The 25,310-nt window shown below is 40.5% G+C and overlaps 1 protein-coding gene across 2 annotated transcripts in view; it reads right to left on the reverse strand.

The window, feature by feature from the left end:
• Window positions 1-5,513: 5,513 nt before the first annotated feature.
• The window catches only part of USPL1 (ubiquitin specific peptidase like 1), a 43,087-nt gene continuing 23,290 nt past the window's right edge, over window positions 5,514-25,310 (reverse strand). For both annotated transcript variants that reach the window (XM_023208767.1, XM_023208766.2), the window contains 4 exons: window positions 22,950-23,079; window positions 18,024-18,149; window positions 11,682-11,839; window positions 5,514-7,588 (listed from right to left, as the gene is read on the reverse strand). In XM_023208767.1, coding sequence (XP_023064535.1) covers window positions 5,703-7,588; window positions 11,682-11,839; window positions 18,024-18,149; window positions 22,950-23,079 — 2,300 coding nt within the window. In that variant the 3' untranslated portion in view covers window positions 5,514-5,702. The remainder of the gene's footprint in view (window positions 7,589-11,681; window positions 11,840-18,023; window positions 18,150-22,949; window positions 23,080-25,310) is intronic.

The following is a 25,310-nucleotide window of genomic DNA, read 5'->3' on the forward strand; positions in this document are numbered from 1 at the left end:
ATTGATGACCATAAACTTCCCATGGGCTCTCCACACAGCTTAGCAAGCCCACTGCATGCCCCTATTCAATTAGCTCTCCATTCTGAGACCAGTGTTTCATACCTGTCTTCCTCCATGTTCAACTCCTCCTCCCCTCATACCGTCAGCTGATGATCCATTTATTTCCCCAAAAATCAGAAGAGACCTTTCTCATTCTTTTATCAGCAAATCTCCTAGCATCTGAGCCTAAGTACTTTGTCTTTCCTGTTAATAAAATACTTTTTCTAGCTCTTAGGGTCACACCACCTCCTCTTAGACACTGGGTCCCATCCCTGGAGAAGTTTGCTCCCGCAAGTGCCCCTTCTCTCACCTACAACATCCGTGCATCTGCCTCTCCCATCTTCAGAACAGTAACAAAAACCTTGACCTCACATTGCCCCACGAGGCACCAGAAAATGTTTTAAGAGTGAGTCCATAGCTCTACTTTCTCACCATCCCTTCTCTTGAACCCACTCACACTTGTTCATGTGAAACCATTCATGTGGAGTTAGCGGGGACTTCCCTATTGCCAGAGCCAGTGGCCAATTCTCAGTCCTCCTATTACTCTTCTTCAGCAGCATCTGACAGATAATCATCCCTTCCATTAAAAAAAAGAAAAGAAAAGCATTCTTCCTTGTATTTTCAGGGCACCACACTCCTATTGAATGAAGCTAGGCAGACAACCGTGTGACTAAAGGAAAAACATTCCAGGAAGAGCAGAAGTCAGGAGAAAGTGTGCTTGGCCTTTGCCTTTGTCTGCTTGGGCTGCTATCACAAAATATCTTAGACTGGATAATTTATAAATATTAGAAATTTAGGCTGGGCATGGTAGCTCACGCCTATAATCCGAGCACTTTGGGAGGCCAAGGTGGGCAGATCACTTGAGGTCAGGAGTTTGAGACCAGCCTGGCCAACATGGCAAAACCCCGTCTCTACAAAAAATACAAAAATTAGTCAGGCATGGTGTCGTCCGCCTGTAGTCCCAACCACTTGGGAGGCTTAGGCACCAGAATTGCTTGAATCACGAAGTGGAGGTTGCAGTGAGCTGATATCATGCCATTGTACTCCAGCCTGGATGACAAAGCAAGGCTCTGTCTCAAAAAAAAAAAAAAAAAAATATATATATATATATATATATATATATATATATTTATATTTCTCCAGAGCCCCATTTTTGTTCTCCAGAGCTGTTTTAAGTTCCTAATGACCCCATCCTATACCATGATCCACACACTCCTAATTCCCAAATGGCTATCTCCAGTGTGTCCCTCTCCACTGACCTCTAGTGTTGCAGATCTATCTTCCTATTAAATCATCTCCACTTGGAAGTCAAATAGGAATCTCACACTTAACACACTCCGAATGGGATTATCTTATCCCCTTTAAATTCTCCTTCCCAAATCTGACCCATCTCAGGAAATAGCACATTTGCCCAGTCAATAAAACCTGGAATTCATTTTGACTCCTCTTCTACCTCACAGCCAATGCACACATTGTGTTGCCTCTACTTTTGAAATGCAACAATGATCCAACTACTCTTGAACACCTCCAGTTACCACTCTAAACTCCAAGGACATTGTACTAGACTAGGACTCCTATTCAGACCATCTGCAGACAGTCTCCCCATTTCAGTGATCCTTTTAAAACCCAGACCAGACCATGTTACTCTCTTGCCTGAAACTTTCCTGAGGTTATTCTTCTCAGCTTAGACAAAGTCCTCACTATGGCCTACAAAGCCATATAAGATCTGGTGTCTGCCAGCCCCTTTACTCATGTTCTAACTCTGCCTCCCTGATTACTCTGCTCAACCACACTGGCTTCTTCCTTGTCCTCAGTCATGCTGCTGTGGTCTCAGTGTTTGTGTTCCCCCAAAATTAGTGAAGTCTAAATCCCCAATCCAGCAGTACTAAGAGATGGGGCCACTGGAGAGACGGTTACATTCAGAGCTCTGTGCCCCTCTTACGCCATGTGAGGACACAGTGAGAGGAACCAGCCAGGAAGCAGAGCAGCTTTCACCAGAATGTGCTGATAACTTGATCTTGGACTTCCCAGCTTCCAGAACTGTAAGCAATACACTTCTATTATTTATACATTTTTACCCAGTCTAAGGTATTTTGTTATAGCAGCCCAACCAGACCAGACACATGCCTAACACTCACTCTTCATGACTTTTGCTCTCCTGGAACGCTATTCCTGCAATCACATGGTGAACTCCGTAACTTTATTGAAGCCTCTTCTTAAATGTCACCCACCTCCAAGAAACCTTCCAAGTCTACCTAGTCTAAAATACTTCTCCCTCTCATCCACTCCTCTTCTCTATAGTATTTAGTGCCATCTGACATGATAAGAATCAGTCCTCGTTACTCACAGATTGCATATTTGTGAATTAGTTTACTTGCTAAAATTAATTTGTAACCCTAAAAATCAATGCTTTCAGTGCTTCTTGTGGTCATTTGTGGACATGCATGCACAGAACAGAGAAAAATTTGAGTCACGTGACGTGCACATTTCCAGCTGAGGTCAAACAAGTCAATACTCCACCTTCCTCTTTCAGTTCACACTGTAAACAAGTGTATTTTGGGCCGGGGTCGGGGGGGCGGCTATTTAATGTCTTTTTGTTATTGTTGCATTTTTTTGTGTGTGCTTTTTGATTTCACTGTTTTTAAAACGTCCTCAAGTGCAGTGCTGAAGTGCCGTTTAGTGTTCCTAAGCACAGGAGGCTATGATGTGCCTTATGGAGAACATCATGTGTTAGATAAGCTTTGTTCAGGCTGAGTTACAGTGCTGTTGGCCATGTTAATGTAAAGAATCAACCATAGAGATCAAATAACATATCTTTAAACAGAAACAAAAAAGCTTATATATAGTGATTGTTTGACAAAAATGTCATGACCACAGGATAGCAGGAACCTGTTTCTCCCAGGAACGGTATTTCAGTTTATGCTAATTCAGTGTTCAAGGCGACTTTATTGACCGTAACTACTAAAAACGACACAAGTCAACTGTATGTATCTCCTATTACCATCTAACGTTATATATTGATCTCCATCTTTGGAAGGCAAACTCAAAAGGAGCAAGGATTTCCTTCTAGTGTACTGCCTTATCTCAGGTTTATAACAGTGCTTGGTCCTTAGCAGTAATCCAGAAATATTTGTTGAAAAGATAATTAGTACAAGCAAAGGATGGGCAATTCTTAAACTCTCCCCTACCAACCCCCCCAACAACAACAACAAAAACTCAAGTGGACAATAGTTACAGAAAATGTTCAGGCTCACTGGTAATCGTGGAGCAGCCAGGGTTGGTTCCCCCCTTCTCTCAGTACTACTACCTAGTGTTGGCGAGGGCCCAGGGAAGTCAGTCATGCAATCATCAAAAAACCTTAAATGTGCATTTCCTGTGACCAAGCAACTTCACTCCTGGAAAACAAAACTTGGATCCATGCAAAAATTTATCAACAAGGATACCTGCTGCAATTAACAATGGCAAGAGAGTATAAATCACCTCAGAATTTTAAAACATTAGTGAAACAATGATTATCCATAAAAACAGATACAATAGGATCTCACTTTTATTTAAAGTCTATATGCATAAAATAGGAAAATGTTTGTAGTCGCTATCACTAAGTATTAAAATGCATTGTCAAAAATCTTTTTTTTTTTTTTGTATTTTCCTAGTTTTTCCTTGACAATATGCACTACTTTTGTCAGAAAAAAAAGTAAAACAACACGAAAGCTTAGGAGAAAATTTGACAAATAAATTATGAAGTACTGAGTCCCTAGCAAATAATTTTACCACAAGGACACTGGCTGCCAGCCTTAAACCTCAGTAAGTACTGCTGTTAACTCAAATCTCTAGGGCAGTGGTGCTGTTTGGGCATCCTACTTTAAATGAAGCCTGAGGAGTGGAACATATATTGGTAAGCTCAGCATTCAAATGCTGTGGTAGCCACTCTACTCAATCTCAGCTCCACAACTGAATAAGTATAGTCTCCTTATCTGTAAGATGTGATAAAAGTATGTCATTCACAAGAATGTTGAGGTCTAAACGAAATAACATCTATCTAACAACCAACATATAACAAGCCTTATAAGCACTGGTTATTATTGTCTCCCAAAACAGAACCGTTAGATGGTGTCCCACTTTGGTTACAGAAGTAAATGTCTTGGGAAGAAAGATTGTATTTGTGATAACATGTAAACTTTTTGTACATCATCACAAAAATAGGTAACTTTTTTGTTATTATTTATAGATTTATTGATCACTTAACACTACTAAAGTTTAATAAGGTTTCCTGCCCTCCTCTGTATGAAAAGATAAAGGAGATAAGTGATATAGGGAAAGTTTACATTCCACAGCACTCTACGGGTGTAACAAACGGGTGTAGGCTCTTATAGAAGGCCACACCACCACAAGGAAAACTGTCATACATTCATATACCGTACACAACTTAAATTTGCATAAACTCTTGAATGAATGATGGTGGCAGGTGCTCCAGCCAGCCTATCATTCCAGCTGCAGCAGCCAGGCATGGCTGGGGCCGCCTGTTCCCTGGAGCAGGCAGGATCCCTGCCCTCCTGGGTGCCGCTGCAGACTCAGGAATCCCTGCACTTTTGGGAGCCTGCTTTTGCAGGTTGGGAAGTGCGTGTCCCCGCTGCTTGGCTTCTCCCTGCTGTTGGCAGCGGCTCTTGGATCAAAGCAATGGGGGAAACCTAGAAGCCACAAACAGGGAGGGCCTGAGGACTGGGGGCCAGGCTGCCAGTCCCACCTATAGGAGTGGGAACTGGTGCCTTTTCCAGACTCACCTGTGCCCACCCATGGGCCAGTCAGTATGTACTTCCTCCCCTCTGAGGCCCATAAAAAGCCCTGGGCTCAGCCAGAGCTGAGCAGAGGGTGGGATGACCAGCAACAGGGAGGAGACCACCTCTCTGCTAAGAGCTTCAGAGACCTGCAGAGACAGCAGAACCACCTGCCTATAGAGAGAAGCTATCCTTTCCAGGGCCTCCTCTCTCCTGAGAGCAGCAGACCTCGGGACAACCTGCCTGTGAACACAAGCTACCTTCTCCGGGCCTTTTTCTCTGCTGAGAGCTGAGAAGAGTTACTCTCTCCAGGGCCTTTTCTCTGCTAAGAGCTGAACACTTGAGGGATGACTCACCTGCCTAGAGGGGAGCTACCCACCGTGGGTCCCCTTCTGAGCTGTTCTAACACCAGATAAAGCTCCTCTTCATCTACTTCACCCTTCGTCTGCATAACCTGGACGGAGGACAAGAACTCGGGCACCGCGGGCAAAGGTGCCAACCAGCAACAGGTTTCCAGAGGAAGAAAACCACCCCAAAGATCACTCATAACATTAACATAACCAAAACTTCAAATCTGAAAAAAACTGTCAGTTTAATGCATCCAACTGTACAAACTGTCAGAAACTGATGCCACTTTTCACCTTTAACATTTTGAAATTCTCATACTCTCAACAAGAACAAAATGAAACCAAAAAGGAGAACATATTAAATGATTTTAATTTGTAAGACAGATTACATGCTTCATGGGCAGAACCAAAGGTCAAACCTTGCATTTTGTTTGTTATTACACAAGTAATTACACAAGTCCAGTGTATAAACACTATCTGAACACATAGTGAGTTCTTCTAAGAATAAATATTATATGAAAAAAAGTTAACAAGCATTAATTCAATAATTCTCAAACAGATATTCATCAAAATGAGGTAGGTCTAATGTGTCATTTGCTAAAGCGTTTAATGCTGAGGAGGAAAAAAACTCATCGAAAATATCAGTCTTCATGGGACTCTCCAAGTTTAATGTTCTAACGCAGGCATTGTTTGTCAGAGAGTCTGGCTGAACTTCACATGGATTTTTCTTGGTGGGGCTACAATAATTATGGTCCTGTCTCAGATGTGTGTTCTGGGAAACATCATTTAATTCACTTGGTACTGGAGGTGGGATATGACCATCTCCCATTCCCAAATACCTAAAGTCACCTTCCCCATTTTCTGACAGCTCTGTTGGAACAGTTGTAGGAGACAATAATTCTGCTAAAATTTCTTCGTGAGTTTGACTACCGTACAGGGAAACACCAGCAACAGTGGTGCATGCAGACTCACTGGCAGTATCAACTGGATATGGTAGCTCATTTAACAAGTCCTCTATTGATTCACAATCATTTGGAGACCCACCCTGGGGCACCTGTTCTAGATTTTCACTTGGAACTGTTCTGCTTTGCGGGGAAGACATAAGAGCAGCTAATTTCTTCTTTTCTGCCTTTAGCTTTTTACGAAGTTTTAGACGGAGTTTATGAATCTGACCTTCCACCAAATCTTCATGGTTTGCTGGAGACAGACCATTTCCATGAGAACTGTGGTTGAGTTGAGCTCCACACGAGGTGCTTCCAGACTTTTCCAAAACTTCTGAAGCAGCATGAGCATGTGGGTGGGCAGCTGTGCCATTAGACGATGGAGGGCCTGGTGGTGGCTTACTCTCGGGAGGAGGCTTATTTGCACTCCCATGCGCTTTCTTGGATACGTGGCGGGCCTTCTGGTTTATACCTTTAGTTTTAAAGCCACCAAAATTATTTACTCCTTTAACTGAAGGCTGTAAATCAGTTATAGTGTTTCTATTATGAGCTGAAACACAGAGTGGCATAAAAGAAGCACCCCTGCTTATTAAGCCTTTAACCCAACTTCCTACAAATGGCTTCTTCTGATTTTCTTTCAGAGACTGATTCTGCAATGACTTAGATGTTGTGGTTTGAGAATCTGCTGTAGTTTCTTTTTTCTTCAAATTAGATACCTGAGATGTGACATGTTCTGGTTTTAATTGTTCAGTTTTTGGTGTAAGGAACTGTTGTAACTGAGCATCCTTCTCAATTTCTACTGACTTCACTCCCTGTATAAGACCAGCAGCATCAGTATTATTCACAGATTTCGTATTTACAGTATCTTTTGTATTCAGCTGTACTGACTGCATGTTTGTATTTACAACTTGGGATGGAAAACTTATGTCCACAAATTGGTCTGGGATAAGCTTTTCATGACATGGAGCTGATACTGAAGAAGCCATTAGTGATTCTTGTGATTGCAAAGTATTTGTTTCGAGAATCCTTGTATTTTCTGCTACAGGTTTACTTTCTGACAGGAAAGCTTCAGAATTTAACTGTGAAACTGAGGTTGTTTTCTGGAGAGTTTCTTCAAGTGTCAAAGGTAAAATATTATTGTCAACCAGACCTTTTGGACCTGACAGTAAATGATCTCCATGAGTTACAGCTGTGTCCTGTGAAAAAGTATGAGGGGCAACTGATGTATCTTTAGGGTGAGTTACGGGGGCTGTTTCAGCTGAGGCAGCATCACCCACAGAACACGATGTTGAAGATACTGGTTTCTCATTACCGAGAGCGTGTTGGTCGTTAGTCTTTTTAAGTGGAAGACAGGCAGCTTCTTTATCTGTCACTTGGGATGTTTTTCTTTCCCAGATAACAATATGTATCTCTGAAGCAGGAACTTCAAATTTCTTGTGCCTTTCAGAACATGGGCCTTTTAAGTCATCACATTCCAGCCAACTTCCTGGAGGATGGGAAAGAAGTGAAGGTTAGATATCCAAAAACCACCATCCTAGGTTAACTTTCTTCTGGCCTTTTCAACTGTTGTATCATTGAATACCCACCAAAGGAGAAGACTCTAAAACATGGTCTTGACCTTGTCACCATCATCTGCCATGTTAAAGTCCTTAGACAGAGTATATTTAACTTTTGGAACTAAGAATTTCACCTAATTTATCCAATAACATCAGTAAACAGAATGTTTCATATATATAAATTTTCAGGATAAATGAAGCTTGTTACCTGAAGGATCAATACTCGTTTTAATTCTTATTTTGGAGCTTCCATTTTCACATTTGTCAAGAGAGAATGAGATGATGGATGACAAGGGAAGAGTTTAAAAACTAGGAGTAGGATGCACTGCCAAATATTGAAATATTAATACAAAACTTGGGAAAAGTCCATTACTTATAGCAGTGTGGTCGCTGGCAGTTATTTTTGCCTGCACAATTTCAGTGGTGCAGTAGGGACAGGGGTCCTTATGTAGTCAACTAAAGCATGAATGAGGAGTAAGAAGGTAACCATTCCTTTAAAAAAAAAAAAAAAAAAAAGGACATGCATTAGGATGGATATTATCAATTAAAACAAACAAACAAACAAAAAAACCAGAAAATAGCAAATGTTGGCAAGGATGTGAAGAAACTGGAATCCTGTGTAATGGTGGTGGGGATGTAAAATGGTACAACTGCTGTGGAAACAGTCTGGCAAAAGTTAAACACAGAATTACCATTAAGACCCTGCAATTCCTCTTGTAGGTAGATACCAAAAAGAACGAAAAGCAGGGATTTTCAATTCCTTGTCCAGCAATGTTCAGAGCAGCATTATTCACAATAGTCAAATATCCATAACACATAAATGGATAACATAAAATACTATTCAGCCTTAGAAAGGAATGACATTCTGCTCCATGCCACAATACAAATGAATCTTGAAAATATGCTGAGTAAAATAAGCCAGACACAAAAGGACAAATAACGTATGATTCCACTTCTATGAGGTATCTAGAATAGACACATTCACAGAGACAGAAAGTAGAATAGTGGTTACCAGGGGTTTGGGGTGGGAGGATGCGGAGTTATTGTGTAATGAGTAGTTTCTGTTTGGGTTGATGAAAGAGTCCTGATGGTGACGGTGGTTGCATAGCATTGTGGTTGCACACAATGTATTCAACGCCAATGAACTGTATACTTACAAATATTAAAATGGTAAATTTTATGTTATATGTATTTTACCACTACAACAAAAAAATACAAAAAGTACGGCTGAGAAGTAAAGGAAGGCGGCTAGGTGCTAACAGGTGGTGTGGGGTTAAGGGAGGGTATATTTCTTTACAGTTTACTTACTACCACATGATAATTTGGGAAAAGCTAACCACAGGCTTGGATGAGTAACAACTTTTAATCAATAATCAACAAATATCTGTACTTTCATTAGAAACTTATCAAAACAATCCACACTTCCACTGTATATATCAATATCTACACGTCTATGAAACAGAAATAGATACAAGAAGTGTAATGTCATGGCAATTGTGGCACAGCAAATACGCAGCTTACTCTATTTCTATGAAACCAAATGTGATAAATTAATAAATTATGATGTCAAACACCATCGTACTTACTACAAAACATTTCCTATTCCCTGGATTACAATAGTGCACACCCAAAGTACTGTAGTTTTTCTAAGGAGTATATTCTTTTAGAAAACATTGTTTTAGCAGTAGAGAAGTAATGACCAACACAGTGGTCATCATTTCATGTTGCAAAACATGTTTAGAGACACTTAATCTTAAATATTGAAAGTGCGCTCAGTTTCTCTTTTCCTTACACATGTGCATCTATCCTTTTTTGAAAAAAGATTTCTCAGAGCACACATAGAAAACTCGTTTGACGTATCTCCCATAGTCACTTTTTAATGCTGAGAAAGACCTTAAGATTGTGAGGGAAAAAGGGTACTTGCCACCAGGCTTCAAAGGCTTCCTACAAAGAACTAATATTAAGGAACGAGAAGATTAAGAAAGGAGAAAGAGACCTTTCCTTAGTTGTCAATTCAGGCCAATTTAGTTGCCAACAGGCTGGTTAATGTTAAGGTATCACTAGTGACTATCTGAGAACAACAAAGGTCTAGGACTCAACACAGACTTAAACCACATTCCCTAAAGAGAGAAATTTACAGATCAAATTAAAATATTTATTAAAATATAAGATATGGCTGGTTGTGGTGGCTCATGCCTGTAATCCCAGCACTTTAGGAGGCTGAGGCGGGTGGGTCACCTGAGGTCGGGAGTTCGAGACCAACCTGACCAACATGGAGAAGTCCCATCTCTACTAAAAATACAAAATTAACCGGGCATGGTGGTGCATGCCTGTATTCCAGCTACTCAGGAGGCTGAGGCAGGAGAATCACTTGAACCCAGGATGCAGAGGTGACGGTGAGTCAAGACTGCGCCAATGCACTCCAGCCTGGGCAACAAGAGCAAAACTCCATCTCAGAAAAAAACATGATATTAAAAAAAAAGTAAACGAGAGCATTAGTCCCGTAACAGACAAATGAATTCTCTGATAAGTTTCAAAAGGGAAAACAAAATATACTCAGAGATCTGCTAATCCCTCACATATACACAAAACAATACTGTTCATTAAGCACGTGGTTTATGTGGCTACACTCTTATCTACTACCTGCACCTACCCGTTAAATAGAAAACTTTATGTATCTTTTGTTTGCCTTTGTCAGTGGTTCTCTACCACATGACCCACACTGGAATTACCTGGGGAGCCTTGAAAACAATGTTTAAAACAGTATTGCCATAGCATGTGCCTGTAGTCCTAGCTACTCAGGAGGCTGAGGTAGGAGGATCACTTGAGCTCAGGAGTTTGAGAACAGCCTAGGCAATATAGTGAGACCTTGTCTCAAATAAAATAAAATAAAGAAGAAAATTAGGAGAGAAGGAAAGAAGGAGCAAAGAAGGAGACAGAGAGAGAGAATGAGACTGGGGAAGGGAAGGAAAGGGGAGAGGGAGGGGGAGGGAAGGGGGAGGGAAGGGAAGGGAGACTGCTCGGCCAAAAACAAATACCAAAAACACCCAATATTGATATTTGGGCCTAATCCCCAAGGCTGGTCTCCAGGGTACAGCCTGGACATCTTTAGAAGCTAACTAAATGTTTCTTCCATGCCGTCAGGGTTGGAAACCATGCTGCACCTGAAGTGGACTGATCATTCTTTGAAATGCAAAAAAAGTTAAAGTAAGTTGGTTTGTATTGTGAAGAACTACTGCCACTCAAATCTGAAACAGGGTAAAACCTTAAGGTAATAATTACATTTTATAATATAAGTTACAGTTTGTAAAGTGCTTTTATAATACAGTATTGTGTCATCCATTCAAACCATCCTCAGGAGGAAAATAGCAAGTATGAAAGAGTGTCCAAGTAACAGAAAATGGTTATATCAAAGTGAGCCCTTATCAATGGCTTGATACAACCCTTTAAGGGGACTGAATTATCTTGTCTAAGACAGAGTGAACATTATGAGAAAACAAACTCAGTATTTTACCACATCAGACAAATGCAAGGCGAAAATTCCCAAAATCCATGAACTGTGCTTACTTAGCTTTCTACTAAGAAGTTTAATTACTTAAATAAAGGCTTTATCTTGAAGGTAGCTGTTAGTAAACTGTATTCCACAATGACAGAAGGGCTACATAAGTCTCATGTTTAATAGTCCTAGAAATGTATGTCTAAAAAATAAAAGCAAAGATGTTAAGTAGGAAAACAAACTAAGCAAACATTAGTAAGCTCATCCTTTGTCTAAAAAAGAAGTATGCACATGCACATGTGTTTACCTATAATACATGATGTAAGGAAAGGAAAGAATGAGAAAGGATACTAAAACCACCACGTTTAATAGGTGTGAGGAGGGGCAGAAGGCAAAGGCTAGAATGGAGAGAGAAAGAGTCACAGCAAAGTTTGTCTTTTTTTTAAAAAACAAAACTAAAAAGTCCCCACATGCTAGAATTTAGTTTCCATGCCAATTATCTTAAAAGAAAACCTCTAAACACTTACCATCAGCATCTAAAATCCATGTTATAAAATGATTATTTGCTCGATACTGAATTACAGAAGTTATTTGATAAGGACAGCCTTCAAAATGAAATGTGTAGTGCTGCAAGTCATTCTGCGGTAAGCCTTCTACAAAGTGCAACATGAATATGGGAGATACTCTGTGGGAGAGAAAAGCAAGAGAATTTAAACAAATTTAATGCCATGTGTCTGGTTACACAAAAGATGTCTGAAGTGAACTAGTCACACATAACACTTCCAAGGCGAACTGCACTAATTTTTCTTGAGCACCTCCAGATGTGTGCCTTAATTAGAAATGGAGAACTCTCTCTAAGAAGTATGTAACACGGAACCCTTTTGAGAATGGTATCCCAGACAGTTGGAAGTCATCATGCAGTACGACTCTAATACAGACCATTAAACAAAAATTGCTCTGTAAGCAGCAATGCGGCTTTGGCTTAAAGATCTCATGGCTTAAAGACATACATTTCTAAGACTATTAAACTTTGTAAACTCCAAGGAAAAAATCCAGACCTTTTAGAATTTTCTTTGGCATCAAGTGCTCAGATTAATTGCTTTTGTTAAGCGGTGTAGGTAATATGTGAAAGAAAGCAACAAACCTAAGATATTCAAATAAGCATTAATTTGGCCTACTTCAGTTATCTCAGGAAGCAAAGGGAGTCTGTCAGATTAAAAGTTCTACTTAGGGAAAGTTCAATTTGTAACTAAGTAGAGAAAAAAATACAACATATCGGTCAATTTATTATTAACTTCAAGACAACTGTAATTTCAAAATTATATTTTACCATTACAGCAACATGCTGAACCAGAAAATAGAACCCAGTGGGTCTCAAATAGCTAAATTTAACAAAGCTCTTAGGATGTAAGAAAAATGTTGAATAGCCCTTTTCCCAATATTTAAACAGCTGTCAAAACTTACTTAGTTTATCAAAATTTATTCAGCCCAAATGAACTTGAATCATTGTCCAAACTGCAGATTATTCAGACTGACAAGGAATAATTTATAAATTAATCCTTGTCAATCATTTTGTTAGAGAATAATCAAGTCCTCAAAATTTAAGTACATATAAAATAAAAAGTCCTGCAAACTGTCTATAACACTAAACTTTCCCACTTTAAAAAATCATATTTCATCAAATCTAAGATTTCACTAATTATCAAATGTACCACTATGAAAACATGCTGCCACTTAAACTATATCATGGCATCAATTTCACGTATGACCTTTTCAGACAGGTTAAAATGTGAGCTGCACGTCTGAATCAATGAACCACAGGAAAACTTGAGATGTATTCTCATAGCGGGATATGCAGGCTTTAGGCACCTATCTGATTATTATTATTATTATTATTATTAGGCACCTATCTGATTATTATTATATTTAGGCATCTATCTGATTATTATTATTATTTTTTTTTTTTTTTGAGACGGACACTAGCTCTGTCACCCAGGTTGGAGTGCAGTGGCGTGATCTCAGCTCACTGCAATCTCCGCCTTCTGGGCTCAGGTGATTCTCCCACCACAGACTCCTGAGTAGCTGGATTACAGGCATGTACCACCACACCACACGCTACTATTTTTAGTACAGACAGGGTTTCACCATGTTGGCCAGGCTGGTCTCGAACTCCTGACTTCAAGTGATCTGCCTGCCTTGGCCTCCCAAAATGCTGCGATTACAGGCATAAGCCACCATGCCTGGCCTGACTCTTACCTAATATTTAGTTCCTTGACCTTATACAATACCTTTCAAGATACTTTCTGAGGCTAGTTACAAAAACAATCCCTTGATCCCTAGACTATGACATCTCACTAGTTTCCTGCCTTTACATAAGTTTACATGTGGAAAAAGATTTTAAGACATATTGACGTGATAAATAATGCATATAAAACCATCTGACACATTTTTATGCTTCTTGTACATTCCAAGTCTTCTATTCCTTTGCAAATTAATAAAAGTAAAAACTGCCAAGACCAAAATCCACACTCAGCCCAATTCCCTGGATGTCGAAGATACTCTGACTCTAGCTGAGTACAAGTACATTCCCCTAGGTAGTAAGAAATGACTTGTCAGAAACCTCCAAAGTCTTCTATGAGATTCAGATAGGATAGAAATTTGATTTTCTTAACCAGCAAAAAAACAGACAACAACAACTGGAGCAATTATATGTTAAGTTTTAAAATATCCTCTTAATTACACTAGCCTTACTGCCACAAGATGGACCAGTACACCAAAGCTATCCAGGGCCTGATGTGGGGTGACATGATGCAGAACAGAGATGATGCAGAATACAGCCATAATGTAGAGTTTTATGTCGAAAATCTTAGTGTGGCTTCCATACTACTTTACGTAACTATGAAACTTTGTTTTTTTGTTTGTTTTTGAGATGGAGTCCCACTCTGTTGCCCAAGTCTGAGTGCAGTGGCACAATCTCAGCTCACTGCAACCTCTGCTCCCTGTGTAACAAGCGATTCTCCTGCCTCAGTCTCCCGAGTAGTTGGGACTACCGGCACATGTCACCACACCTCACTAATGTTTGTATTTTTAGTAGAGATGGGGTTTCACCATGTTGGCCAGATTGCTCTCGAACTCCGGACCTCAGGTAATCCACCCACCTCAGCCTCCCAAAGTGATTACAGGCGTAAGCCACCGTGCCCGGCCAAAACTTTGCAAGTTCCAAATGCTGAATGAATTACAAATTTTTTCCTGTATGTTAACATCTCTGAAGTTGGGATACACCTTATCATTGATGGGACACAATTAAATAGGCAGCATTTCTGTCTTTCTTTTTTTCTTTGAGACAGTCTCACTCTGTTGCCCAGGCTGGAGTGCAGTAGCACAATCTCTGTTCACTGCAACCTCTGCCTCCCCAGTTCAAGCAATACTCATGTCTGAGCCTCCTGAATAGCTGGGACTATAGGCATGTGTCACCATACCAAGCTGATTTTTGTATTTTTAGTAGAGATGGGGTTTCACCACGTTGGCCAGGATGGTCTCAAATTCCTAGTCTCAGGAGATTCGCCTGCCTCGGTCTCCCAAAGTGCTGGGACTACAGGCATGAGGCACCGTGTCCAGCCAGCCTTTCTTAATGGCATATTTTTTAAAAGGTGCAACTTACAAACAGTAGTATCTTGGAGTCAATCAAATGATATCCTTCCCCTTCCTTTTTCTGTTCATATTCCTCTTTGATTCCCCTAGACTCTAGTGTCCTACCTACAATTCCAGCATGTCTTATTTCCAGCTTCACTGTGGGAGGCCAAGGCGGGTGGATTACCTGAGGTCAGGAGTTCGAGACCAAACTAGCCAACATGGTGAAACCCCATCTCTACTAAACTTTATCCCTAGGTTTTGTTCTCAGACTTCTTCCTATCCACAATGTCTGAAGTGTCAATGAAGAATGATGCTCAGAGTCTAGGAGAGCAAGTCAGGTTCTCCCTCAACCACTGGAAAAAGGGATGAAAGGAATTAACCAAACTGGAACCAAGAGTGAACCAGAGACTTCAGGCTAAGATCCATTTGCATTCACCTAACAACATGTGGTTAAACTCCTCCTATTTAAAGATCTACCCTCAGGAAAAGAACAGAAAACAGAAAAGAGAGAAAGAAAGCACAAGGGAGCTGTGTTAACCTCTGCTACCCAAAGATAGCAGAGAAACACTGCATCCCTGACCCACAAAGCGCGGCCACGGCCTTGCACTCAGAGAGATTGTGGCAGGAACCTTTGAAGAGTTTGTCAAGTAAAATGAAATCTGATTCTAAGTTCTTGGTGCTCCATGTCACCATGGTCTGAATGTAACTCCTAAACAACTTACTTAAAGAAAAGTAGCAGATTTGGGCAGGGTAGGCATAATTCACCTGATTTATCTATCAATGGACTCTTTTCCCAGTGGCGAGACATTAGAGATGTGGGTTATCTGAGATACGGTGTCCAAGGAACTTGATTAGTTTTTAGAATCCTATATGTTTTAATTACATATGATACCATGATGAACCCAATCACTTTTAGGTTATCCCTAAAAACTATATTAAATTTGTTTCTAAATTCAATTAGATACAAACAAATCAAGTTATACAAATTTCAAAATAAAAAAAAAAACACAAAGGACTTATATAAAGACCTTGTTATTTAAAATTTAAGTGAAACTTCACATACTAGTTCAATTTACTTTTGAAGAAAACAGAAAATGTCCACATTATAAATTCTACTCATAAATTGGCCCACTGGAACTCAAAACACGTTTTCCATTAAAAAACTGTTTTACCTAATGAATCCATTTCCAGATCACAACGTGAATCTTTAAGGAAAGCAACTTACTTGTACAGTTAAAAAATACATATGCTGCAAGGCAACCAATTAACAGATTAAACAAAACAATGGTATGAGTCTATGTTCAGTGCTGGGGCATGGGAAAAAGCAGGTATGAACAGCTAGATGAAATCATATCCACCAAGCAGCCTAAAGCAGACCCATGGTCTAGGGCAGGATGGCAGATCCCATGCTCTGCTGCTCTTCCCCTCACCTCATCGTCAACATTTACATCTCAAAACTGACACCTGGCAGCCAAGGCAGATTATAGACTTCTGTAATCTTCAGACACATACAGACACCTCCTCTTCCTTCCCACTTCGCCCTCCTACACAAATGCTATCAAATAATAGTGAGGGGCAAAAGAGATATGAGTCCAAAAGGTCAAAGAAAGGAAAATAAGCAAATAAGAAGTCAATAAATATTTAGAGGACAGAAAGCAAACAGAGAAGTGGCACCTTACCCAGCGGAATGGACAAAGTGAAGACATGAGTACTGTGGAATACGTATGCTGATGACAAAGAAGAGCTTATTTTTCCCAGAGAACCCCTAAAAGGCTGGATATTTATGGGCAACAGACGTGGTACAATGTGGGGATGAGGCCTTGGGCTAAAAACTAGGATAGTGACTGGAAGTGTGTACATAATAAAGGGCACCCTATGCCCCAGGCCCAGAGAGGAACCAGCACGGACTGCAGCAGAGAGTGAAAGCTGACAGGAAAGAGTTTCCAGGAAAAAAAGGGGAGGGGAACAGGGGTAAAAAACTGTGAAGCATCTGAGTATTGGAAATTTATTAATAAGTCTAAAGTATTTGGCAAAAACTCAGTACATAATAAAACAAATGAAAATAAGGCAAATAATTCCCAGAAAAATAAAGAATTGTAAAAGTGAAACCTAACTATGTATACTGCTTAGCTGAAGAGGGAATAACATACGTATATTAATAACAATGCAAACACCGAGTACTGACTTAGCCAAATGCACAATTGCATTGGAAGGACAGGGAAAGGCTAGACAGAGATGGGGCCCAGGTATTGGTGTGAGAACCCTAGTCTCAACTACCATAAAAGGAGAACAGACTGCATTATGGTAGAATAGGCACATCAATTTGAAATGTCAATGTAAATACTACCTTAATTTGAAGATTTAGAGTAGATCCCTGGGGGAGGGGACAGGGGACTACTGCCCTTTTTTCCTTTTGAGACTGTGAGCACTAATGAACTGAGAATTTATTACTTCAATGAGAATAAACCTTTAGGAAAGATTCTGAGGGGTTTCTGGCACATTCAAGGGCATAAAGGTTAATGTTCCTGGTTCTTTATTACATCAAATTAGACCTCAAAACATTTCCTTAACGTACAATTAGACTGAAAATGAAGAGTAAAGAGGCTGTGTACATGTGTGAGTGCATTAATGAGAGAGAGGCAAACTGCCTGAGATGGAACTGACCTGTGAGTTTAAAGAGATGGTGCTCTGGTAACACTGGAAAAGGTAATGCTGACCAACCTCCCCAACTGAGGACAAACAGCAAAGCTGGCAAAATATAATGAAAACATATCTGCCCAAGGCCTCCAGATAGCTTACAAGATGACGAGGAATTAGCATGCTGAGAGATCTAGGAGAAGATGGAAATTCAGAAAGATCAGCCTGTGGCTCATCTTTGAATCATCTTAGTTCTTGAAATCTGATTAAGGAAATCCCAGAATTCTAGAAACTCCATACACTTGGCAGAGGAGAGAAAAACTGAAGCTTGATACCCTTAAAGGGAGAAAAAAGGCGAAAAGAAGGAAAGACGCTAGGAGAGGGGGGCCAGAGAGTCAGCCTACGTTGGCTCTTCAGTGGCTTCACCTGTGACAGTGGGCTCACTGGCCAGACAGAGCGAGGCAGTTGGCAACCCAGAAATAGATGTTAACTCAGATTTCACAAAGGTAGATTATTGTCACCATTTTCAATCCTACAAAGAGGAAAATGTAAATCCACCTTCATTTTGTACTAAAAATTATAAGACAATTTTAACTCACTTTTCCAATACCATTTTTCTTATTTGTGATTTACTCTTGCAATTGTTACATGGACCAAAATGGGCAGCATTAAGTGGGTGCCACTCGGGGATGATATTTGTAAAGGTGACCAGACTCTTCATATGCCTACAAAAAAATGACATAATAAATTCATTAATGTTAAATGCATTTACATTAATTTAAACCAATGTCTAAAAGTATTCCTCCCCTTTTTCGTGATTCATACTTTCTTAATTCCCCAAATCATGTTAATATGGCAATGTTCCTCCCTACTACCCCTAGTAAAGAAGCTCTGTGAGGATGCTCCATGTTAATTTCCCATAGCTTTCAACTATGAGATGAAGCAAGAAAAAAAGACAGGGTTCCTCAACACCACCACTGACATTTTTCACCGGTCTTTGCTGTGAAGCACTGCCCTGTGCACTGTAGGAGGTTAAGCATCATCCCTGGCATCTACTCACCAGATGCCAGTAACGGCATCCAGTTGTCTCCAGATGTTGCCAAATGTCCCGAGGGGTACAAAATAGCCCTTGGTTAAGAACCACTATTCTAAGGTTGTCATATTTATTAGAGCTCACCCCTTACTCAAGTAACTCAAACTGCCTAGCCATTACAGACAACCAAAAATGAAAAGTGGAGTTTCTAAACATAAAATCAGGAATACATACAACTTAACTTTTTTTAATCCTTAAAAAAAAAAAGCACTGTGAACAAATTTTGTTTTCATAGGTTATACAAGTTCTAAATTTGCACTTTAGTCTGAATACTTGAAAGCATGGCACATGTATACATGTGTAACAAACCTGCACGTTGTGCACATGTACCCTAGAACTTAAAGTATAATTAAAAAAAAAAAAACAAAAAAAGATGACCTTTAAAGATGTACACTAAACCTCAACTGCATCCACTTTAATACAAATACTTGTAATTTAAAGAGCAGTTACGTATTACTTAAGAGACACAAGCTTCCTTGCTAAACAATAGCAAATACTGACAAATCCTGAGAGAAAGCAGTCTGTTAAAAACAGATTAGTACTCAGGGAAGTTAACATTTTAAAGAAAAGCAACATAAAGATATCAACAAAGGCACTGACTGTATTTCTGCTAAATTCTTAAATTTTCAAAGACAATTGTTATGTAAAGGCTCCTATGTTTTAGTTTATAAAAAGGAGACTGTCTCAGCAAGTAAGTGTTAATTCTCCGTAAGACATCTGACGTTTCTGAACACTTCCTATGCAAGGAGGGCATGGCACTGGACACTCACCCTCCAACCAACTCTCAGAGGCAGGTGCCATTCTTATCCCCATTTTACAGATGGGGAAGGTGACACATAGAGTGTAGTGATAAATAACAGACCTGAGATCTGCCTCTGAAGACTGTTTTTAACTACCTCTGGGTTACATTTTCCAAGTTGAGTAAAAAGCCCTTACGCTGGCACTAAAAACAGCTTCACAAAAACAGAGGAATTTGCTGGATGTTCTCCTTCAGATTAAGTGGAAGTAAGTTTTAAGTGATGACATATCAAGATATATTTAAGAAAATGTCACTTCATTTTAGCTTTTCCTCTATAACTACTTTCATTTTTTAGAACAAAGTAAGATTATTATTATTATTATTTTTTTTTTTGAGATGGAGTCTCGCTCTGTGGCCCAGGCTGGAGTGCAGTGGCCGGATCTCAGCTCACTGCAAGCTCCGCCTCCCGGGTTCACGCCATTCTCTTGCCTCAGCCTCCTGAGTAGCTGGGACTACAGGCGCCCGCCACCTTGCCTGGCTAGTTTTTTCTATTTTTTAGTAGAGACGGGGTTTCACCGTGTTAGCCAGGATGGTCTCGATCTCCTGACCTCGTGATCCGCCCGTCTCGGCCTCCCAAAGTGCTGGGATTACAGGCTTGAGCCACCACGCCCGGCCCAAAGTAAGATTATTTTTAAAAAAGAAAAAAGCAAACTAAAGCGGCTAGTGGCTTCCTTGAGCTCTCACAGTTTGTGCTATCTATCCCTAAACTGCATTTAACATCTTGCATTCAAAGTTAAGGTTAAGCAGCCCAAAGATCAGATTAATTACGAACTCTCCGGACCTCTATTATGTGGTCATGTATTATCTCACTACCTAATTAGTAAATTTGGCAAAGATACACTATTTCCAGTGCCTGAGTTCCTAGCACACAGAACATACTCAACCGAAAACTGTCAAACAACTAAGATATGGATTCCAGAAGAGCTACAATTAAGCTGATTTTAATCAGCAAGCTTATTTATATTATTTAAAACCCAGGTAGTGATTAAGGAGTATAGCACAGTGAGCAAGAAAGTCTGCGAGGCCAGAAAAGCCTAAGTGTGTCTCCTGACTCTGCCACTTACAGTGTGTCATCTTAGGAATCAATCTAACCCCTTTCAAGCTGTCATATCCACAACTGCCAAATGAGGACACTAGGATCTTCCTTACTGAGTTACTGTGAGGAGAAAACCAGGTAATTTCCATAAATGAATGATAGAAGACTGGAAACAGATGTGTTCTCATACTCACTTGCTTACACTAAATTATTTATGTCCTAGGTATGAATAAAACGTTAATACTCACCCTGTTCTAGTGGGGGTTTGGGGGACTATTACAAAAGTTTACTTAACAAAAAGCTTAATATGAAAATGTATCTGGGCCAGGCGCAGTGGCTCAAGCCTGTAATCCCAGCACTTTGGGAGGCCGAGGCAGGTGGATCACAAGGTCAGGAGATCGAGACCATTCTGGCTAACATGGTGAAACCCCGTCTCTACTAAAAATACAAAAAACTAGCCGGGTGTGGTGGCGGGCGCCTGTAGTCCCAGCTACTCGGAGGCTGAGGCGGGAGAATGGCGGGAACCCGGGAGGCGGAGCTTGCAGTGAGCCGAGATCGTGCCACTGCACTCCAGCCTGGGCGACACAGCAAGACTTCGTCTCAAAAAAAAAAAAAAAAAAATGTATCTGACCCAATTTTTACATCAGAGTAAAACAGGCCCTTTGGAGAGGGGACACGGATTTTTCTGCAGAGCAGCCATGATATATCTTTGTTCCACGGCTTCTAACACGATCAAACGATTTCCCTGTATCACCACCATGCCAGTATCACTCTGTTGCCTATCAGCTGCCATCTCCACACATTCATCTATCTCAGGATGCGTAAAGGGACCAAATCCTTGCGATATTCCTTGGATATGTCGGCCAACAGTTATTTTCAAGATAACTTCTTGTCCATAATTTTTTTCAACTCAGGAGGGTTAGCTTTGCTCATGGTGTCTACTCCGTGGCCTCCCTTACCCTGTTCTAGTAGATCTAACCAGTTAAAAACAAACAAACAAACATTTTGTTGCCTGCATTCCCTGGAGCATCCTCCCAGACTGAACTCTCCTTGACTACTCCTTAAATACATAAAAAATATTTCATATTTAGATAACGAATAGCTAAGTAATTTTTTTTTTTTTTTTTTTTGAGACACAGTGTCACTCTTGCTGCCCAGGCTGGAGTACAGTGGCATGATCTCAGCTTACTGCAACCTCCGCCTTTGGGTTTCAACTTATTCTCCTGCCTCAGCCTCCCAAGTAGCTGGGAATACAGGCATCCGCCACCATGCCCAGCTACTTTTTGTATTTTTAGTAGAGACGGGGTTTCACCATGTTGGCCAGGTTGGTATCAAACTCCTGACCTCATGATCTTACCTGCCTCAGCCTCTCAAAGTGCTGGGATTACAGACGTGAGCCACCATGCCCAGCCTTCAAAAGTAATATTTTTATATCACATTTTACTTTAGTAACTTAAGGAGACTTCAAGTTTTCTAACTTAAGCAGTTAAGTTAAAGAAAAGTGTGGCTGGGCATGGTGGCTCACACCTGTAATCCCAGTAATTTGGGAGGCTGAGGCAGCTGGATCACTTGAGGTCAGGAGTTTAAGACCCATCCTGGGCAACATGGTGAAACCCTGTCTCTACTAAAAACACAAAAATTAGCCAGGCATGGTGGCACACACCTGTAATTCCTGCTACTCAGGAAGCTGAGGAAGGAGAATCGCTTGAACCCAGGAGGTGGAGGCTGCAGTGAGCCAAGATCGCACTGCTGCACTCCAGCCTGCGCGACGGGAGTGAGACTCTATCTCAAAAAAAAAAAAAAAAAAAGTGGAAAAGAGTTATTTCTACTGTAATAATTTGAATACATGACCAATTGAGCCAGTTTGGTCATTTTCAATACCTTGCCTCCCTGACTCCTCTTCTAAAACCTGTTCCTCTCCTTCCGTGGTAGGTACAGGTTGAATATCTCTTATCTGAAATGTATGGGACCAGAAGTGTCTCCAAGATAAAGAGAGAACCTGGAGATGGGACCTGGGCCTAAACATGAAATTCATTATGTTTCATATACACCTCATGCAAAGCCTGAAGGTAACAGGTCCATCAATCATGGCCTTTCTAATACGCCGCTGAGAGGCATTAGGAAAAGTAGAAAGTATGGCTGAGACAGTTCACGTGTAAGGCTTCTGGAGGTGGTTGGTGTTTCACAGAACTATGGGAAGAAATGAGGAAGCTTGCATTACCTCTGAGAATTGCTGCTGGCCTCCAGGAGTCTAAAACCAGTGTCTATAATGTTAGAAACCTAAAGTAAACAAGCAAAACCCCTCGTCTCTAATAGAGGAATAAGCAAAAATGCCTATAGTTTCACAGCATTCTGAGAGGTATTCTTACTCAGCAAGGACTCTGGAGAAGGGAGGTGTACTATTCCCCTCATCATCCCTATTTCCCACTGAAGAACTCCTTAAGAAATCTCCTACTACCAGTCTATCAAACCATGAGGTTTTGACCCTTCCAGTTTAAGGAAGCAAGCAACTGCAGTGTCTGGAGCTCAAATTGTTCTCTTAACCTTAGTGGTAGAGAAACTAGAAGGACCCATTTTAAAAAACAAAAGAAACTAACCTTTTTTGATATTGGTGTCCACACTGCGAACATTCAAAGTCCCAAGAAAAAGAATATAGGAAGAGCTTCTCAATGTGGGGTTCTAGTTTTAAGAGCAGGGGAAATGCAAACACAGGGCTTTCCATATCACCTTCAATAAGAAAAGGAAAAATTACTGCTCATAATCAATAATGGCAAAAATTAAACCAAAATGATGAACTACTGTCTTTTTTTTTACCATATTTACAGCATGAATATGTGTTAACACAGTATGACAGAGTAAGTCACCCAGAGCTGGGAGAGGGGAAGTTTACAAAGCATTTCTCTAAAAATGTCCATCATAAATATTTAATTAACACTTTGATCTCTTTCCTTTTCCTTGGCAGACATTTACGAAAATGTCTTAAGACAAAAAAACACAAAAGACCCATACTGTCTTCCATCTTTCTAGATTTCTCAGGAAAAAAAAAAAAAAAAATCTCGGAACTATAATAGCCTTAGAGTATATTAAAACAAAAATTGATGAGGTGTGGTGGCTCACACCTTGGAATCCCAGCACACTGGGAGGCCAAGGCAGGAGGACTGCTTGCGTAAATTACCTCCGAGAATTGCTGCCAGCCTCTAGGAACCTAAAACCAGTTTCTGTGATGTTCGAGACCAGCCTGGCCAATATAGCGAGGCACTGTCTCTACAAAAAATAAAATGAAATAAATCAGCTGAGAGTGGTGCCACACACCTGTAGTCCAAGCTACTCAGGAGGCTAAGGCAGGAGGCTCATTTGAACCCAGGAATTTGAGGCTGCAGTGAGCTATGATCATGCCGCTGCATACCAGCCTGAGTGACAGAGCAACACCCGTCTCTAAAAAAAACAAAAAAAAAGAAAAAAAATTATGGAAATGGTTTGCCATAGATGTTAAAAAAATGTAACCAGTGAAACACTGTAGAAACACATCAGAATTGGCCATTTCTATTCTGATCATCTTGTTCCACCTGTGGAAAGGGCATGGCCACACAATGTTAAATGACCAGCCTCAACTCTTTGGACTCTTCATCTACCGTTTTTCTTAACTTTTCAGTCAATCCTTTCCTTTAACAACTTTACGATTGAAGATTTGAATCTTGTTGTCATTGAAAATAACTGAACAGTGAATGCTGGCTTCCAGCTTTGAGACTGGAAAGTAAGGTAAGTAGCAAAATCTACATGCTTCTCTTACATTATTTCTCCAATTGGTTTCTCTCCTTCCTATTCTCAGAGGAGCTTAGATGCTGCCTTACTGATTTGGCCCAAGAGACTGAGTCCTTCATGCCTTCCCTAACCTGGACAGAGCCTCACTTCCACGGTCCAGTTCTCCCCCTAGTCTGGAACTACAGTTGCCTGGAACAGTAACCTTGGCAGGACCACAAGGCAGACAGTAGGTGTTATTACCTAAGTAATAACAATCATGTGGGGTTTCTAAAAACTACTGATTTCCTGAGCCCCATCCCTGAGATTGTAATTCAAATGTCCCTATGATTGGTATTTACTTTTCAATTCCCTTGGTGCTTTTTAATGCACAGTTGAGGTTAAAAATGGTAGATCTGTCTACTGGGAAAAGTACTAAAGAAGCAACTAACAACTTGCCCCCTAAATATTCTCCTGGTTCTGAGAACTGCACCCACTCTCAAGAGGTGGGACACCAGCCTGCATATTTCTAGGAAACAGCTCTGCCCTACAATAACGTACCCAGTGGTAGATTCCTAAGTCAGACCACTCCGATTCTCTCTCCCAAGAAGATGATCATCCAAGGTAATCAGTGTTATACTTCCTTATGATGTACATATTTCTACATGGTAGATGAGTATAATACAAGCAAGCTATACCCTAACCCTAAGCATATTCTACAAATATCAATAGTTACAAAGGCTACTTTGGTCACCTTTGTGGGACAGTCTCACTGCTACTTTTGAAAAAAAACATAAAGTTTTTATTTTTTATTTATTTATTTATTTTTGAGACGGAGTTTCGCACTTGTTGCTCAGGCTGGAGTGCAGTGGCGCAATCTTGGCTCACTGCAACCACCGCCTCCTGGGTTCAAGCAATTCTCCTGCCTCAGCCCCCCCGAGTAGCTGGGATTACAGGCTCCTACACCACGCCTGGCTAATTTTTTGTATTTTTAGTAGAGACAGGGTTTCACCATGTTGGTCAGGTTGATCTTGAACTCCTGACCTCAGGTGATCCACCTGCCTCTGACTCCCAAAGTGCTGAGAATACAGGTGTGAGCCACCGGGCCCAGCCATAAAATAAGTTTTAAAAAGCTTTTTTGTAAGTAGAAATAAAAATAAATCTCCTAGAAATGAAAATATGCAACACTGTATGCATAAACAGTGCGTCACATAGCACAA

This window comes from Piliocolobus tephrosceles, chromosome X (genome assembly GCF_002776525.5).
Source record: "Piliocolobus tephrosceles isolate RC106 chromosome X, ASM277652v3, whole genome shotgun sequence".
Lineage (NCBI taxonomy): Eukaryota > Metazoa > Chordata > Mammalia > Primates > Cercopithecidae > Piliocolobus > Piliocolobus tephrosceles.